Genomic DNA, 19,921 nt, shown 5'->3' on the forward strand with positions numbered 1-19,921 from the left:
TACTACTACTTTAGCCATCCTCACTCATGGCACGTGGCTTGCTTGAAAAAGAAGAGCAATTAAAGTAAAAATAAGGAAACATTTTATATGAAGACAGAATGTAGATTTTTTTTTTTCTCCTCTATCTGCCTTGTTCTCTAAATTTCTTTCTGGGGTAACAAAGCCTTTCTTCCGAATATATGAATTGCTATGTGAAATTGGATGAAATCTGTAATTTTTCCAGGAGGCAGATATCTTGCTTTCTTTCCCTGGTCATATGCAGCTTCAACATTCTTATTTAACATTAATATTTTCTTTTTGGATAGCTAGCTCTTTTTTTTTTTTTTTTTTTTTTTTTTTTTTTTTTTTTTTAAGTACAAATCTTTCCATTCATAAGCATGTATTAAGCTCCTCTGAAGATCAAGTTTATTTTGATGCTCAAGATTCTCCCTATATATCTCTACAACAGACAAAGATATTCTCCCTTTCATACTTTTTAGTCTGTCGAACATTATGTAGTACTTTAATGACAACAATTAACTATGAGTGCCCAACACAGGATTCCCTCAACCATCATGAAACAAGAGCAAAACCAGCAGGTGATGTTCAGGAGGGGCTGAGGGGGGTTATCTCTGATAAATTTGAATTCTTGTAGCCTGGCCAAGAGCTTCAGGGATGGCAGGGGTCACAAACCACGTATGCAGACCCAGAAAAAAGTGTTTTCCAGATGTTCCAACAGAGTCCTCTTAATCTCAGGTGCTCACACACATGTACACACATACACATCCTCAGAAAAGAAACAAGTAAATTGGCTCACAAAAGATGGAACAATTTCAAAATACTTTATGTAATATCTTTCAGGAGTAAATGGATTTGTTTATGTTCCCCATATCTGTGTGAGATTACCTTTGTGCTTTGATGTGCAGAAAATACAATTCTATGAATATTTCTTAGAAGAGCAGTGAACAGATTTGGGTAGATGCCAGAGCATGCCCATCATGCCCTCTGCCAACATTGGCTTCTGAAATAAGTAGGCGAATGAAATCTTGGTTTCCTGGAGCAAAAGACAAATTTTGGAGAGAAGTAAAAAATTAGTCCATGGGAATGTGATAGTCCAAACATCACCTCCTCTGAGGATATCAGTTGTCCTAAAAAATAATAAGAGGATGCAGCATGTGAGGACTGTGAAAGGTTAAAGAAGAGTGCATAGTCCCTCTTCCCCCACCACTCCAGTGTCACCTGCAATACCTCCAAATGCAGCCTGATGGACTCTTCTTTTCCTTTTCAGTGCTCCTTAGCAAAACATCCAGATTTTGATTTACTCACCATGAAGGCCACAGTCATTGCAACCTTCTTTGGTAAGTACAGTTGACGTGCTGCAATGGGTTTGTGCTCTCCCATCCTGGTTGCCCAGTGGCTACTGACTAATTCCCTTCCCTTTGGACTGCACAGGTGATGAAGCTCTCATTGGCAGGTATAAGCCTTGGCACAGCTTTTCAGAAATGGGCTACACAAACTTCTTGACTTTGACATAGAAAAAAATATTAATTATTTGCAAAGATCTCCAAGTATATGACCAGTTACATGCAGTCTATATCAGGAGGGCCTGAAAAATGTCTGTAATGTTAAGATTCCCTCTAAAGAAACATCAGCTGTTTCAATTCTCCCTATTCTTATTCTTTCTATGAACAAGATGGTACCAAAAGGTTATAAATGTGTCTTATTTTCTTTCCCCTGGCAGCCAGACAGGATTTCACTTTTTGGGAACATGTAGAAACTCCAGAACTTGCAATTCATCTTACATGAACCCTCTGGCTGTGACATTCCCAGGCAATATTCCCTCTAGCTGTTATCCTCAAGTCTGTCAGGACAGTTGTTCTTAGTTCAAATTCACAGCAATCTGAATGTAGTTCTTCTACATAAATTACCAGATTACTTTCCCCACATTAGATTATGCTGTAACATTCCAAGTAGTTGAGATATTGCACTTTATTTTCCACTCACGCATTCCTTTTTTTTTTATCTAACTACAGTTCTGCCATGGTTACACCAGTGACAAAAGGCCCAAATACTGCATCTATGCATTGTCACTTCAGACACTGACACTGCTTTTACTTTCGAGCAAGTCCTAGGTGTGATTAAGTCTACAAACTCTTTGCAATCAGTCTAGGGAGAGAGGAATATAAAAGAAAGAAATCACTTCTGTTGCATATTCTAGTAAGATTAACAAATGATAAAAGGATCAGCTGACACATCATAGAGAGTTTCAATTCCCTTTGAAAGCTCAGAGAAGGGAAAGGTGAATAGGAAAGTCAAGATATTGTAATGAAGTTATCAGTTTCCCATAATATAGTGCCTATAAAATAAGCACAGAGAATAAAGAGATTTTGTATGTCATCACTTAGCAAGTAAACACAACATGGTAAGCTACATGCATATATTGTGATTTATCTTTTAATGCAACTGCATGTGTCCCTTTTACTATTACACTTTTCAAATCATAATCTTGCTTACTGAAGAAAATGAGTGCCCTTGCATTGCCATCCTAGAACCTCATATGGTCTGTAATGCTGCCCCATATCCCATACCTGCTGCCACCAGTGAGTGAAATGCCACAACACAAAATTACAGGATAACCTTCCCAAAGGGTTATTAAGAAGAACCTTTTGCACCCAGACTTCCCAGTTGCTTTATGCACAGAGCACAATATTCATTAACATCTCTATCACACCAATTACAAAGAGTTCCCACTGCTTATGGAAATACTTGTGTGGTTTTCTGGACCACATGAAATCCATGGCATCTTTAGACAGTGAGCTACACAGACAAACATGTGAACTGAACTGATCTTTAATCCCCTTCAAAGAACTTCCCCACAGCAGATACCACCTTGACTGCAAATTTAACCACCAAGTAGAAACTTAGATGTGGCTGAGAATATTCCTATTTCAGGTTTTCAATCTGTTGATTGAAATTTGAGAAATCTCATGTAGAGGAGCTTGTGGTTACTGATGTTGATAGTCCACCTTTTTTCCTGATACTGTGTTTATTTGTTCTAGGTGTGTTTCTTACATGTACATATACAGCCAAGGAAGCCACAAAGAAGACAAAAAAGGCTAAGCTGTGTAAGTGGTCTCAGTAGAATTTTTGGCTTTTTTACAGCAGACATGTCCAATGCATAAGAAAGGTGCAAAGTGAGATTATATCCTGGTAACTCTTCATTATTGTCTGGAGCCACTGGCATTATATATGTTAGCTAAAAGATTATTTTATTGAAAACAAATCACTAAGGAAAGTATGTGTCACTTGACATTTATAAAGGGAAAATTTTGTAATTCACTACTAAAATGTATCTTCATTGGCCATTAGGTACCACACAAGGATCAAAGCAAGCAGTAAGGTTTTCACTGAAAAAGAGAGAGACATAAATACATGAGATGAACCAGCTGTAACACAAAGCATATGTTGTTGATTAGTGTGAGACAAGTGCTGCATCTCTGTTCACTAGGATGTTTAACTTTCAGCTATCCTGCTGCAGGAACATTTCTGTCCACAGATTATTTTGCTCATGTAGCTGACAAACAAGCCTGCTGCGAGGTTGTAAACACACACTTAAATCCCTTGTTCAAAGTAAATTGTACCCAGCAAAAAGTTTTAAAAATTCAGGGCAAGATAATGGGCTGTGACTTCAGCCTGACATTATAGATGGCACAGAGCTACAGGAGCACAGCAGGAGGCTTGGGAAGCATCCCCACCCCCTCCTTAACCACAGGCTGGGTGATTACACTTCTCTCTCTCCAGCAAAGTGTCAGAACAGATATTTCCTTCAGAGAAGCAAACACTGAAGGTCAGAAATATCCGCAGGCTCCCTTATTCCATCCTTAGCTACTTCCACTTCCCTTGGTAGGGGGTTATTATGTGTTATGTTGTAGATGCAGAAAACACGGATGTCTTGTATCCCAAAACCCTTGATATGAAGGCTTAAGAGGAGGGCATCCCTGTCACTCAGTTTCTCACTGTTTCATGACAAGATCACTCAGCCAGGAAAGCATTCAATCTGACTTTACCAAGATTTTGCACTCACAGATGTACCCCAGATTGATTGTGATGTCAAGGCGGGGAAGATAATCAATCCAGAATTCATTGCCAAATGCCCTCCTGGATGTCAAGATGTAAAATACCGTGTTTATGGCACAGACATTTATGCTTCTTTTTCCAGTGTCTGCAGCGCTGCAATTCACAGGTGAGTGAGTTTAAATGAGTGAGGCACTCAGACAAAACTGTCATTTCAGTGCAGGGAGCTTCTGACTCTTCAAATTCTTTACAGTTCCCACTTCCCACTTGTAGGTTTGATTGCAGGCTGCTGTAGAAAACCTGAGAGAAAGTCCATGTGTAATGGAATGGATCCATTCTTCCAAAGTGCTGTCAATCCTGTATCCTATAGAAATTAGTTGTGTTTGAAGAAGTTTCTCAGCCTTTGGAGAAGTGTCTTGAGATTTCCAGATCTCTCATTCATGCATAACAAATTACTATTGTACTATTACCATTCAAGTGGAAGATAGAGATGGAGCTGCTACTACTAATAAATCTTCAGAAAAAATAGGCATATCACCAGTGATGAATACATATAATACTCATACTTCTGGGATTGGTTTGGTTCCCTGGGTTTGAATTTAACTGTCCTTGACACCAAAGACTGAGTAATGTGCTTTCCTGCCACATAAAAGGACACTGCACAAGGAAATGAGTAACATAAATTTTGTAGCAAAAGTTTTTCAGAGTTTTATTAGCCATGCAAAAATGTGCATAAAATTCTGATGGAGAATAACTGCCCAATCACAACACACTGCAGTTGGAGGCGGGATGCAGAGGCAGAATGTACCCAGCTAAAAATGCAGCAAGTTATAAAGCCTGATTGACAACTTGACTTAGTTTGGAGTTATTTGAGCTACTGCTGTGCTTCGGGTTCTGTGAAATACCTGGGATCTGGGGTAAAGTGGGATAGTTAAGGCTTAGAGACCTCACCCCTTGCCTCTGCACTGCTCAGGGCTTAGGCTGAGGTGCCTGTGCCACCTCCTGGCTGCAGCTCTGCCCGCTCAGCCCTGGCTGGGGAGATCACTGCCAGGTGATGGCTTTCCAGCAGCAAATTCCTCCCTCGGATACTAGTGCACAATGGAAATTGTCTCGGCATGCAGATTAGTCCCCAAGGGAAGTTAAAAAATACTGATAGCAACTGCAATCTCCCTGCAGCCTGGCTGGCTGCATAGTTACAGAAAAGGTTTCAGTTTTTCTCATTTGCCAGCTGGTTCTGGCTTTGTTAGCTTACATGTTGCAGTTCCACAGGCAGTGAATTTCTTCTCCATACACTCATTTTAACATCAGTTTCTCAGTTACCAGAGGAAAATGCACCTCCATACTCTTCAGCCCTCTTTGCTGCCCAGTACTTATTTTCCTGTCTGGTCATTACTGCCAGCCCTACAGCTCCCCTACAGCTGCAATTGCTTCCCAATTGATCTGCTCTCCTAGTGATGCCAGAGCAGGCTGCACACACTGAAGGTTTTGTGTTCATCTTGAGGTACATGTTACAGTGTGTGTTAAACACCATTTGATGTGCACCACACCTGGAGTCTGCCAGGTTTTCTCCAGCTTTTAGCAATATTGTGTCCAGTTTGCTCCAGGCTGAGGTCAGAAACATGCTTGGGTTTTTGCAGAAAACACATACTGAAACTCAAAGAAACACACACTGTCACATGGTTGGCCTGAAAACTCCTCTGAGAACCTCTGCCTGTATCTTCAGTCATTCAATCAAGCTTGCAGGAATTTTAACAAAGGCAGTAGCTTTTTCTTGTGTGCAACTAGGTCAAGCTTAAACAGAGGACCAGTAGATCAGTGGGAAGAGCAAACAGATCCTGACAGCACTTTGCAACAAACTGCTCTTCTCTATGTGGAAGGAGCACAAATATTTCTTAGGAGTAAGCTTAGTAGTAACATCACAACCCCATCACCACCCCTGTTTTAAAGGTGAAAGAAATCACTCCATATCTCTTGCACTGCAGAACAATTTTGAAGGTTTTTGTGGAATTTCTACCCTAAGACACTGTGTTTCTTCCTTGCAGCGGTATAATTGACAACGCAGGTGGGAAGATTCTCGTGCAGAAAGTGGCAGGACACTCTGCTTACCGTGGAAGCTTCTCCAATGGTGTCCGGTCCCTGTCGCTGCCGCGCTGGAGGGAATCCTTCCTGGTGTCAGGTACCATCCTGGGCTGGGGCACTCCCCACCTGCTGAGCACACACCTGGTTAATCACCTAACCCAGCTTTGGCAGGAACAGGATATTTGAGACACTTCTTGTTCTGGGCTTCCCACGTAGCCCACAATGAGACACGACCCTGCCATTCCAGTGCAGGTCTGAGCCCACTGCAGGAGGTGATGCCTGCTCTGGACTGAGCCTTGGAAGGCTAAACTCCAGCTGTTGATGCATAAAATCTACTGCTCCCCACCCTGGTAAGCAGTACTGCTGAGGGAACTGAAAGGCCCTTTGGCCACTTGAAACATCCTCATCCCTGCACCTGAATTTCTATCTCCTGAAGTGACTTCAGACTTAGGTCAAACCCCATATAGCCCTGCTGTATGGGTGCAAACCCTAGATTAAGCAATTTGACTGGTGCATCCCAAGTATGTCAGGAACTCTCTGCACCTCTGTTAGCCAAATAGTTTTGATATCTTATCAGTGCAAGTAAATCCATCTTAATTTAATGTTGGTTCCTTTCTGCTCCTCATAGTGTATGTAGGAATCACTTGCATTTACCAACTAAATTCACGGATTTTAAATTTTTTTTGCAAATTAGACCCCCTTTACAGCAGCTTCAGATTATCTTAAACCTACTTACACTGACTCTACATGTGTGAAACCTTGCTTTACATAAAAATTCTAAATCTAACTTCTTGATACATTGGGCCAGTTCTTGCTGGTCTGCACTTTTGGAGGTTTAAGAAAGGCATGATCAACTGATGTTAGTTAACTACATCATTCCTGGAAAAATCAACAGGTCAAGCAACTGAACTGCTACTAAAAATAATGTGAAAATTTGTAAACAGGAAAGGAGGTCTCTGAAACTGACCGAAGCTGTCATCTTAATTTTGCATTCATATATTTGTGTGCACTTTTTTTACAGTAGTCTGCCCATGGGTATACCATATTATGAGAAGGATTTATTTTGGATGAGTAGGGATTTCCTGGAATAGCTGAATCGCTACTTGTACTTGTTGCAGTTTTTTCCTCCAACAAACAGCACATTGTAATCCTGGCACATAAGTGGGAAATAGAATTTTTTTTCTTCTTTTTTTTTACCTCAGCAGCTGCTCAGTTGTCATCCAATAAAACTTCAGAAATTCTTCCATGAAGCTGTAGGAATTTTTTATTTATGATAATAGGTCTTTATTATTAATTAATGAGACTATTAAAAAAGATACAAGAGAAAGTTACAAGAGCATACCAAAGGAGATGATGAAAAACCTGGGTATGTGTAGGCATGATGAGATTTGTCCCTTGTGCACTGTAATTTTATGCACACTGAGTGCTCTCACTCATGACAGTAGAACTCTAAGTTTATAAACTAGCTCAAATGTAAATCTAACCTATCATATAACACACATGCCATATTTTATATGTGAACAGGAAGGAAACTTTCACTATACCTCTGAAAATGTGAGAAATTCAGAATTTTAGAGAAACGTAGAATACTAAAACCCAGGAAGGCTCATCTCAGCAGCCTGAGGCTGAATGCATACAAGATCTCTGTCTCAGAAAGAGAGCAGATAGGGATGGATTTTTATGATTATGAGTCATAAAAAGCCAGAGCTGCATAAAGCATTCCCCAATAAAAATATAAAGTCACCTAAGGCATTAATTTCAGTACAGCTTTCGAGCTTTAGAACTGAGTCTCCTATTCTCCAGCTGAATTCTTTTTCATCAGACCAGACTTATGTGCAATACTGTACCCTGGAAAGGTGCCAACAGCTTATTCCTAGTTAGGATATTGTCACTGAGTTTATGATGTTTAAATTGTGAATGAACATCCACACAAAAGAGAACAGAAGAGAATTCCTTGGGGAACCCAGGGAATAAAGTGGCATGATTTAGGGGCAGTGGAGAAGGAGGTCTGTCCTCTGTGACTAAAGCAGCCAGCACACAGGAGGTGTGCAAATGCCTTGGTATTCACTTTCAAGCACTGAAATGCTTTGGCACTCAGTTGAATGACTCCATTCAGTTTAGTGGGAGTTTTGCAGCTAGTGGGTTAAGAAAATAGTCCTGAACTTCTGGGTCTGTAATCACAAATAAGTGTGAGAGGGTGAGCAGCCACTGCACTATAGCAGCCACTATGCCATAGCTTGCATTTCAATGGCCAAAGCTGATGTTTTCAGCCCACATAAAAACACATTTTAAAGTATATTAAACAAACTCCAACCGAGATGTAACTTTTTCCCTATAGTGAAAAAGACATATCACCATTGCCCCAGAGAGCAGGGCCACATTCAGGCCTATCTCTTGGTCACATATGGGATGCAAATTGCTGTTGATCAAAAATCGCAGAATCCAGCTTCTCCACCCTAGCTGGTGTATTTTCACAGCAGCAGGCTTCAGGTTTGCATTAGAAATTAGAAATACATTCCAAATCCAAAAGATCAGATTATCATGCTATTGCTGCATCCATGTATCAACTGCTCATACTGACAACTCATTCTCTGTTGGGGATAAAGGGAAGCATTTAGAAATCATCTGCAATCCTGTAACTTTTGTGTCTTTCTACCAAATTAGATGTCTCTAATCCTTCTTGGCTCCTGATTCCAGTTTTAGCTCAGGGGGAAGTGGATGCGAAAACCTGCCGCCCTTCACTTAAACCAGCTTCCATGAGAGAAGCACAGAAGGAGAGAAGGAAGCTCTTTCCAGTTTGCCCACAAATTCTAACTTACCAGCTTTAGTCTTTGGTGGATTGGTGTTGATATTAGTGGAGCTGCTCTCAGCTTATACCACTGTAAATGAGAAATAGAATAGCTTTTTTACATCATTACCTCATTAGTAACTAACTTCTTTATCTATGGTTTTGTAATGACATCTGAAATTTCAGAGAGGAGCAAAACAAAGGAGATAGAGACATGAAAATGGACAAAAGACAGGGATTCTCCAGCTCATTAAAGTTCCTCTAGCATGTACCTTCCTTTGTGTGCCATTGATGCCTTGGAGTGGCTACCTAGAACAGAGGCCAGACAGAGTTAAAATAATAAAGTAGGTATTTATTAAAGGCCTTCAATAGATACACCTTGGGCAGTGCAAAAGCTTTGCAGACACTACACCCAAGATGGACATCAGTTCCCCAGTTTCTCAGACAGATTTAAGTTTGGTCCATTTGCATAACAGAGATTAATTGTCCAATTATAGCTTCAGGAAATGAAGACCTCCAGTTTGCTTCCCCCCTCTTCACTTCTGTTTATACTTTTGGATCCTGAGGCAGTAGGTGTCCCTGGTTCTCAGGCCTGGAAGGATTGTTTTACCTGACAAAGAAGTGAAGGGAGCTTACTAATACCCTATATGGAGTTCAGAGTTATATACGAATGCAGGATCTGAGAAATGTTAAAGCTAAAAACTTAGGGCATCACCATCATGGGGGAAACAGCTCCCAGTTCCCAGGAGTGGCTCAGTCTGTAGGAATTAATTCTGTTCAGTGCTGTTGGTCTCTGGATTATTCACCCAGGATGACAACTGACATGCCTGCAGTGCCATATGTACCTCCTTAAAGAATCCCCCAAGGGAATAGAGGAGAGATCATCCTGACTCAGGCTTTGCAGGAGGTGGAGGTAGGTCTCCCCAGAAGTGGTCCAGATACGTGATGCAGCACAGCATCACATAGAGACTGTCACCAGGGTCTGGAAGACCTACATCCATCAACTCCTAGAGGCCAAAGCAGTCTTGCCTGGGCTTCTCTGCAACACTTCTCATTCATTGATGTATGTGATTACAATAACTGTCCCAAGAAATGGAATTGCGTGGCCACTCGTACCAATAGAGATGGCGTCTGCTCTGGCACTAAAAAGATTTGTGGTTTAAAGCTTAACTGGGAAACATACCTCATTGTTTCAAGACAGGACTCTCATTTTAGATCTAAATATAGGTACCATATGTTCCCACACACAAGCACAGCCTTCTCTCACTGTTATTATTGCAAAAGACTGTTGCCAGAAATGGCATCTTGCAAAAGTGAGGTCAGAGAAGAATGCTGTATGCGTGATGAAATAAATCCCACATCAAACATGTTTTCCAAGTCAACTGCATAGTCAGGAATTGGAGAACACTGCCTAGGGAAGCTGTGGGTTTAATTAAAAGTTGTACAGATGTCCTTCAGGAATGGCCCCCTTGTGCTTAATATCATTTGAGAGCAAAAGAATGAACTGACCTCTGCAAATCCTCCCCACTACTGTGTTTTTGTGCTTTCTAGCTCTTTTTATGGTGCTGGCACCAATATTTTCAGTGGTATGGTTTTGTGATTCTGCCATCAGATAAAAGAAATCTTTATGAAAATGGGTTGGGCAGTAAAGAAAAGAGATCTCATTCTGAATGCCTATGTTAGATGATAAATTTATCAAGAAAACATAGAATATTTTGTGATGCCTTCTAATATATATTTTTTGTAGAGGGCAAGCCAAGAAAAGGTGTGACATATCCATCAACTCTTGAATATTCTTCTTCAAAAAGTACAGCTGTTAAATCAGGCAAGTATTTGTGACTGACTTTCCCTTACATCCATTCACAACTATCTGTCATAGTTTCTCCGTTGTATAACACAAAGACATAACTATTCAGAGGCAGAAGTTCGTGCATCCATTAGTATGTCATCTAAATCACTCATGGTATTTTCTTTATCTTAAGCATATGGAAATCATCTCAGACAATTTCTATTTTTTGATCATACCATGTTTCACACACTTCCATTTCCAAATAATTTCCCCCTTGCTTTAGATCTGCTACTGAACATGATGTTGTACTGGTTATATGCAAGCATTTGAGGTTATACATGTTGGCTTTTTCCTAACGTTACTCATCTCTTGGGATAGTCAGTGCTGAGAGTATAATATTAAATAGTAAATAGTACAAATGACAGAGATGGTAATACACAGCAGCTTAACTGAGAATTCTACAATAAAGGACTATTCTGTATAATCATTTTAGTCAGCATCCTACTCGGTAAGACTCAATTCAGTTTAAATAATTCAGTTGTTTGAAGAGGTCTTTGATCAAGTTTCACACTGGTGGGTAGCTGACATTCAAGTGCACATGGATTACCTCTGTCACTGAAATGACACTTGGTTTTGCTCCCTGTTACAGCTGTGTAAGGTTCAGACTCTTCCTTGGAGATGCAAACAAAAAGAAAATTAATGTCCCATATCACAGTGCACTTCCCTTACATAGTCTTTCTGCTGATTGCTGAGCCTGAGCCTTCCTGACCATATCCACTGTGGTATAATGAAATGTGCTGTATCTTCTCCATGAACTCAAATGCCTGGCATTGTATAAATTCATCCAAGACCACAGAGAGGCTACTTGGAGACCTACTCTTTTCCTGTACATTATTGTTTGGTCCTTGGAAGAGAAGTACAGAGCTCTTTTCTCACAGAATCATAGAATCATTATGGTCAGAAAAGGTCATCAAGCACAACTCAGCACTGCTGGGTCCATCATAACTGTGTCCTTAAGTGCCACATCTATGCATTTTTCAAATATCTCCACGGATGGTGACTCCATCACTTCCCCGGACAGCCTGCTCCAATGCTTGATAACACTTTCCATGAAGAAATTCTTTCTAATATCCAGTCAAAACCTTCCTTGGAGCAACCTGAGGCCATTTCCTCTTGACTGACCCTCACCTCACTACAACTTCTTTTCAGGTACTTGTAGAGAGCCATTAAGTCCCCTCTGAGTCTTGGGGTTTTGTTTTTTTTCAGGCTAGAACAACTCGGTTCATTCACCTGCTCCTCATAAGACTTGTGCTCCAGACCCTTCACCAGCTTCATCTGGTCCTCTTCATCATTATATTTTCACTTGAACAAAAGCAAATTTAAATCTCAAAGCTGTAGTTGTCCAGATGAAATATGTGTTGCTCAATTCCATGCCTTTAATTTGTAATACCTTTGCATTTACAATCACATTGGTACAGATTTGTATATTTCTTGACCACATATGCAGAAATTACTTGACCCAAATATTATGCACTGCTAGAAGGGAGGGCAATATCTCAGGAGTCTTGACTTTTTCTGAGAAATGTTCATTAAATCACAGCTTATCATTCCCAAGTGTAGGCATACTTGAAATATCAGCCCAAACATTTCCCAGCAGACCAGAGACACAGTCAGGACTGAGCTCAGCAGGCTGTAAACAATGGTGTTTTCCACCAGTGCCAAAAGCCACATAATATAAGAATCCGTGTAGAAATGGGGAGCATCATCAGCCAGGGTTCTGTCACACAAACAAAATACCAGGAGTTTGTTCCTGCAGCAAACCAAAGACACAAGTCTTCACTTTGTTCTTGAATCAAATAATTAGAATGAAACTGCCAGGATCCTAACAACAAAGACAGTGCATTCATGCAGAGAAAGCCCAGGATTATCAGAGGAGCAAGTAACTATTCCATCAAAGCCAATGTCACTGCCTGTTTCTGCCCAGCCTTGTCCCACAGGTAGCAAAGAGATCCAATGGTCACAGCCTATCTTCCTCAGGCCCTACTTGGCCCTATCAGCCCTCCTTAGATCTGCCACCTCGACTCAGCCCAGAAACAGCTTGTCTTTAAGACAAAAACCTCTGCAATATGCAGGCAGGGACATATTGTGAAAGAGAATTTCCTAATTACCTTTTAATATTAAGAAAAGCTACTTTTTTTCTTCTAATTTTAATTACAGAGACCACACTATTCACTTTGACACTTAAATCCATTATCTGCAGGAGGCAATAGTGGTCTTTTGAGTATTACACTCACTGCTGTCAGATTAACAAAAAATCCTGCTTCATACCTGATCAGCTGTCAGAGATGCAATTTTAGTTCTCCTCCCAGAGATGCCAGAGATTCATAGTGCCTGACATTTCTTTAAATGCTCCTGGTGATTACAGTGCTTCTCAAATGCTGGGCATGGCAAGAAAAGCCTTCCCAAAATTGTAACTCTTCACAGCTGCTCAAAACTATTAAAAGATGTTTAGAAAAAACAGTAAAAAAATTTAGGAAAACATTAACACTGCAGTAAATTCTAAACAGTTTGATGCTGCCAAAAGAGCTAGAGAATGAAAAAAAAAAAAAAAGGAAGATGAAAATCCTCCAGTACTCAGTCAGATTAAAAAAAAGTAGAAGCAGATTATTTTGTGAGGTATCAGTAAATAAACTGTAATAAGTATTCCAAGTATTTTAATGTCTCTGAGTCTTATAAATAAATTTAAAAAATCTCCCTTTTCCTTCTAAGCCAGTCTATGGCATTCAGCATTTGGCCCTGTAATGATCTCAAAATGTCAGGCAAGAAAGAAATATATCTGAACATGAATTAATGTTATCAGTGAAAAACTGAAAGATTGCATATTAGTAAGTATTTCCCAAACAACATACACACATCATAACCCTGGTTCTCAGAACATGCTACTACTCAGAGGAAAAAAATATGATGCATTAAATCTTACAAGTTTTGCCTTAATGGTGGCAAATCCCCACACTTCTCGCTCACTTCAGAAACTCCATTGACACTGGCAGGTGCTTTTGGCTGCAAAAATGCCTACATTTGGCATGAAAGATAGAGGGTGACTACTCCCCAGTCATGACTTTTTCTCAGTAGGTGATAAAGCTCTGATTGGACTGCCAGACCTACCTAATGGCATGTGATAAGATGCCTTCCTTTGCGGACTGATAATCTCTAAATGGGAGACTTGAAATTATTTTCTTACTTTGAAATTATTTTCTTACTAAGCTGCATTTTCTAATGTGCTCAATTTTGCTTCAGAGCCTAAAAAACCGGAGCAAGATCTAAAAGGTATGAAGAGTGCAGATGCCACTAACACATCAGAAAAAGCATCGGATCAAGGTAGGGCTTGAGGATCTTGTTGCTCTTTACAGTATCCAACCCACCTAATCTGTCTGGAGGTGCTTATAGGAAGCATTTTGACACTAGAGACAGCTTTACCTCCCCAGCCCAACCTCCTCTCCACAGCCCATTTCATCAAACCAAACTGCAATGGTGCTTGAAGAACTCCTGCTAATTCAGAGAAGAGAGCACCTACAGAGTTTAATTTCTGCTTGTGCTTTGGATGAGTTCAGGTTTTGTGAACTTGAAAATCTTGCATTATGGTTCTTGGCAATCTCCTATGCAGGACATGTGTCCTGCACACCCTTTGAAGATACTGTGAAAGAGATGGGTACCCTACCCAAAGGAGCACTGGGAATAGCAACCCCTCCAGAGCCCTCCTCTTGTGTTAAAAGATCCACAAGAAACCCAGCCAACATGCACCAAGGCAACAGCTTTTCTCTGCTCTTACTATGCTGCTTCCTCAGCTTTTCTGCTAATACTGTTAACTTCCAGCTTCCTTGCTCCTCACAGACTGGGGTATAAAGCTGGCCAGTGTGCCTGTTCCCTGCTCCAGCAGCACAGGATCACAGGGGAAGACTCACTGTGCCCTCTGTTTTCTTTCTTTTAGCACAGTTTCATGGAGCAGTGCACTGTTCAGCCCAAAAAGAGCCATTCATGCTGGCTTTTTCAGCTGAGTTGTTTTGTTTTTCTTATGAGCCCTCTTTCAGCATTATTCCATTAAAACTGTCTGAGATCTGAGTTTTTCACTGCCTAGCATTAGGTGATAATTAATCCACCAGACAGTTTCACAACGATGCCTTCCAAAAGGAGAACATCCAGAAATAGCAATAAAATACAAGCTTGTGTTGTGCAGCAGTGACTAGAGTGTGCACCATATCCTTTTAATGTAGACAGGGTGTCAGGCCATCCCCAGGGCTATCTGCAGGGAGGAGGAACAACACTGAGGTTAACATGGAATATATTTTAGGGCAGTTTTGTGTAGCTAGATGGAAATTATAACAGTGAAGAAACTTCTTATAGAAAATTACTTGAAAGAACCTAATCACGTTGACTATATTTTATACGGACATTTAGGATGTATATTTTGCAACTAGAATTGTCACTGTTCTCACAACAGATGATACATTTTAAAAGGAGTAACAACTGTGAGATGAGTCAAACTCAGATGAGATTGGCACCTTCCAGGTGGTGCTCTCCCCCACTCCCCTCAGCCAAAGCCCTAACGCTCCCTGCTCTGGCCCCGACCCACTCCCCCAAATCATCTTTATCTGAAAGTTGTCTTTCTGTCAAAAACATTTCAGTGCAATTTTTTTCTGGTATATGACTCAGACTGGCCATCTTTACTACCAGATGCCAGCTGATTTCCATTTATATGGACCTCCTAAGTGCTTAATTACACTGAGAAAAGATGATGCCAAAACAGAATCTGCAACTGGCTGGTTGAACAATTTCATAGGTCTGAGACATCTGTCAGTTTGATAAATGTTTCTGGCCAAAGCAGAATAGTGTAGGGGGGACATTAATGCTGCAACAGGCTGTTGTCAGCACCCTCTGAGAGCAGAGAATCACGCAGGCACCACAATGAAGGCACTAAGGCTCCACACATGAGGATGCTTGTGGGCATCCTGAAGAGGATGCCAGTTTCTGAGTTGCCTTAAATGTTGAGTGTTGCTCCTTTCATACATGTCACACCTCCAGCCACAGTGACATGTCAATATTCCTACAGGGGACACAGCCTGCAAAGAGAACCAGACAACTCCAGTGCCAACCCCAGCCACACAAATGGCCACCACAACCCCCACGCCGACCACCACCACGACAGATCCTTCCACCACATTGCCACAGCCCAAGACAACACCTGCAGCTGCCAGAACCACAGCAGCTCCGGCCAAGAACAGACCTGGACTGCACAGGGTCAGAGACATGGGTCAGTAGCATGGATGTTTGAATTGCTTCCCTCCAGACTGACAGCTTTCCTAAAATTTAAGGAGTAAGATATACAGCTGGATATACCATGATTTAGAGGATCACAAGTTCAGTAATTCAGTGTAGAAATACTAGGAGTGGAAAAAAAAAATATGTAAGTCCAGCAGACCAATTCATGTGAGGGTAAGCTCTCCATCCCCAAATGCTGTGATAATTTTCAGGTATAGAAGTCAATAAATAGTCCTTTGATTCTCATGTCTAGACTGAAAGTTCAACAGATAGGTGAAGACTCATTTTAGAATTAATTTTGTGATAACTTTCAATAGAATAAAGTTGTAATATATTTTTTATAACAGCTTTTGAATTTTAAAGATTAAAACACTGTGAACATCTCATACTTTTTTTTGCACACCTGGTTTTCCTTAATCTTTCCTTCTTCATTTATTATTGTTCATTAGCATTGTGGTGTTTTGCTTCAATAGCTTCAAAATTAAAATCTCTTATTTTTAGGTTCTAGCAGTGTCCACCCAGCCTATGCATCTGTGGTAGCTGCAGCAGCAAGTAAGTATGGTGAAGTAAGTACGCCACAAGGCATGCAGCACAGTGTATTTTAGGGCAGCAATGATTCAATAACCTTTCAAGCCTCAGCAAACTCAATGACTGAATCCAACTCTGGATTTAAAGTGAAAAACAGACACTTGGCCTGAATGTCAAAGATGTTGATCACCCACAGTTCTGAGGAAGCCTTTCTAGTGAGTATCTGCCCATTTCAGCTGTAACAAAAGCTGGGTTTTGCTAAACTTGAGACAAAGATTTTGCTGTTGGAATCATGTTTTCCTATTGCTTCCTTCTGTCATACTCTTTCAAAGGGAGACTTGATTTAGTTGTAAAATATACAATGCAGAGGGCTGCACAGCCATCTAAGCTTAGGGCTGAAAGCTCTGAAATGCTGACATAGGTTAAAGCACTCTTCTCTCAAAAACCTCCGGCTGTGGTTCTGAGCCTGGCATACATGGGATGTTATTCCTGGCTTGCCACTTGTTATTGACAGCAGAATGGAGGCTGCATCCTGGGCCAGGAGCCTGCTCCCAAGCCAGCCCCCAGCCTGCAATGCAACTATATAGACGTGTTTATCCATACACTGTGCAATTGCTCAGCTGTGCAGTCAAGAAAAGAATATTTTCAATATGTTTGAAAGGTTCTGAACATGGGGATAGGATTGCTTTTGAGTGAAAAGGGAGCTGGGCTATCATTAGCTTTCATGCTCCATAGCTATTTCTGAGTGCTTTCAACTCAGCTTTCCTCTCACATCCATTACTACAGTCATTCCCACTGCCAAGTAATTCACAGCCAAGAACATGGCTTTGGATAATTCAGGTCTTGAGAGAAAGCATAATTAAGTAAAATTCAGTTGTGAGTGCAGAATAAAGGCAGGGGCTGAAGGGGTTAATCTTAGCAAGTCAAATGTGCAGGTATGTATGTGCATGGCAAGATTTACAGAAGTGACCACACAATTCAAAGGGGTTTAAACTCTGTGGAAATCTGCATCATTCAGTACCTAATGTGCCTGTTATCTTGGTTCTGTGTGTTCCTTGCTTTCCTATTTCCTATTCCCACAGGCTGAGCGCAGTAGAAGTCTTTACTCTCTTTACCAATTAGGTAAATTAGGAAACTCTGTTTAAGGTTCTCCAGTCAGGAAGAGATGAGTGTTGAGAGTGAAGTTTTGGCAACACTGAAATCAGTGGGAAGGTTGTATTTGTCTTTAATAAGACAAATAATTTAGTCAAAAATTGAAAACAGAAAAAAAACCCAAACAAAACAAAATCAAACCAAAACAAACCAAACCAACTAGCCCAAACCAAAAACCTCTCAAATTCTCCAATGTATTCAGTTATTACTTAATTGTAATTTTGATCCATCTTTCTTCAAAATTTTCTTTACTGAGGTTCTAAATATAAATTAATTCTCAAAATATTAAAGTGATCAGAGCTAAGAACAGGTTATTGTGAGCTGGAGTGGTAGAGACCCACTTCTGATTTCAGACTTTATTCCTAGGATTATGTCCAGCATGTCAGTACCTGATATCTGACTTCCTGAATTCTCCTGAACACTTCTTGATTCTGAAAGGGAAGAGCTGGATAAATTAAAAAATACAGAAAGTACAAAGAGAGTTTTGATGTCATGACTGTACATAAAGCAGTTTTCTCTGTCTGAAGAGCCTTTAGGACCCACTGCTATGATTCAGGCCAGAGTTTGGCTTGACTGAACAGAATCAAATGTACTCCTGTCCATCCTGGCTCACAGAAACTCACAAATTACCTCTCACTGTGCATTGGTAGTTTGCCTGCAAAAGACACCTCAAAAGTAAATAGCTATGAAACAGAGCACAGTCAGAATGAACACACCCTTTCCATCTCCAGCCACTGGTACTGGCAATAGTTCACAGGAGCAAAAGAAAAGCAGGACCTGCAGATTAGAGCATGAGAGCAGGGGCAAAACTGCTGTCCTATTTCTTGCTGTTCTTTCCCCTTTATCTTTTGTTTGCCAACAATAGATTAACAGAAAACATGATGGAGACTCTGCTCCATTGCTGGACACCTGCCTCAAAGACTTGATGTGCCAAAACTGCTGAATGAAGAAACACTAATGTGACTGGTGTGACATCTGGTTCCTTCCTGCCCTACTAGGGCTTCTGCCTCTGTCCAACAGCAGCTAACCCAGCACACTCCCAAGGGCCACAAGCTCACTTGTTCTCAAGCAATCCTTTCTTGCACAGCAGCTTGGACCCTAGCTGAGGACTGGGACTAAATCCAGTGCTTCTGTGAGCACTGCAATCATAAGTCGTGTCATGATCCTTGGTGCCGTGTTGAAGCACTGAGCTGGCAACCAAGCATCAGACAGTGATTGCCTGGGTATCCCCAGGTGAGGTGCTTTCCTACCCTCTGTGTCCAGATGGGTTCAATGGTTGTACTTCTTTTCAGACTGGGACTCTAAGCTGAGCACTGCCTGCCATGGTCCACTACACAGATTTCATCCCCAGCTGTGACTTAATAGGGCAGGAAACAGAAAAGTATTGCAAGGACATGAGACAGTGGCAGTGTAAGTGCTAGAGAGGGGATTGGAAGCCCTTCTCCAGCAGGAAGACCAGTAGGGCTCATGCCTTCAGGATGCACTGGACAAACATTCCATCCTGGCACCAGGGAGAACAGCTGGTGTCTATTTTTGGATGCTGCCTTTCTCCCCAAGTTATCCCTGACTACTTAACCCATCAAGGGTGCTGGCCAAGTTGCAGATGGCCAGGCATGTCTCATGCACAGAGTAGCTCCTTTTCTTCTCAAATCAATTCTCACTACTCAGAAGGTTCACTCTAAACTGCACGTAAACTGCTGTTCTCATAATTTTCTGCCTCCATGCCTCCCTGCTTACCATAGCACTTGCTCCCAAGCAAGGTTTCTCTGCTCCACTACCTTGATTTTTCATCCAGTTCTTGGAATTTTCCTGGGACTATCCATCCCCAGTTTGTTATAGACTTCTCCTAGTCCTGGCTCAGCCTCCAGCTTGCACAAGGCTCTGTTCTAATGGACACATATTCTCATGGCACAGCCTCATTGGCATCTCACACTTGGAGGTAAAACAAGCCTTGCAATGTGGAAGTGCAATTCCAGCTTTTCCTCCTCTACCACTACCATGTTTGCCCCAGCCAATAAAAGCATGGCAGAAAGCAGTTTACTACAGGGATGGGGGGTAATGTACCTTTGGGAGGTACAGCAAGAGGGAGCAGCTCCACAGCCCAGCACAGTCAAAAGGGGCATAGAGAGAAATCCACATTGCTAACATCAAATTAAAATTTAAAAGTGGCATAAAATACTTGGATACTGAGGTATTCTCTCTTTTACCCTCTTGTA

General features: G+C 41.1%; 1 protein-coding gene across 1 annotated transcript in view; it reads left to right on the top strand.

The window, feature by feature from the left end:
* Positions 1 to 1,306: 1,306 nt before the first annotated feature.
* The window catches only part of VIT (vitrin), a gene marked incomplete at both ends in the record, with an annotated part of 36,671 nt that continues 18,056 nt past the window's right edge, over positions 1,307 to 19,921 (top strand). Inside the window, 8 exons of the mRNA XM_083858575.1 lie at positions 1,307 to 1,337; positions 3,039 to 3,104; positions 4,066 to 4,222; positions 6,096 to 6,229; positions 10,668 to 10,745; positions 14,007 to 14,087; positions 15,817 to 16,017; positions 16,527 to 16,577. Coding sequence (XP_083714701.1) covers positions 1,307 to 1,337; positions 3,039 to 3,104; positions 4,066 to 4,222; positions 6,096 to 6,229; positions 10,668 to 10,745; positions 14,007 to 14,087; positions 15,817 to 16,017; positions 16,527 to 16,577 — 799 coding nt within the window. The remainder of the gene's footprint in view (positions 1,338 to 3,038; positions 3,105 to 4,065; positions 4,223 to 6,095; positions 6,230 to 10,667; positions 10,746 to 14,006; positions 14,088 to 15,816; positions 16,018 to 16,526; positions 16,578 to 19,921) is intronic.

Source organism: Zosterops lateralis (genome assembly GCF_965231275.1).
Source record: "Zosterops lateralis genome assembly, chromosome: 3".
Lineage (NCBI taxonomy): Eukaryota > Metazoa > Chordata > Aves > Passeriformes > Zosteropidae > Zosterops > Zosterops lateralis.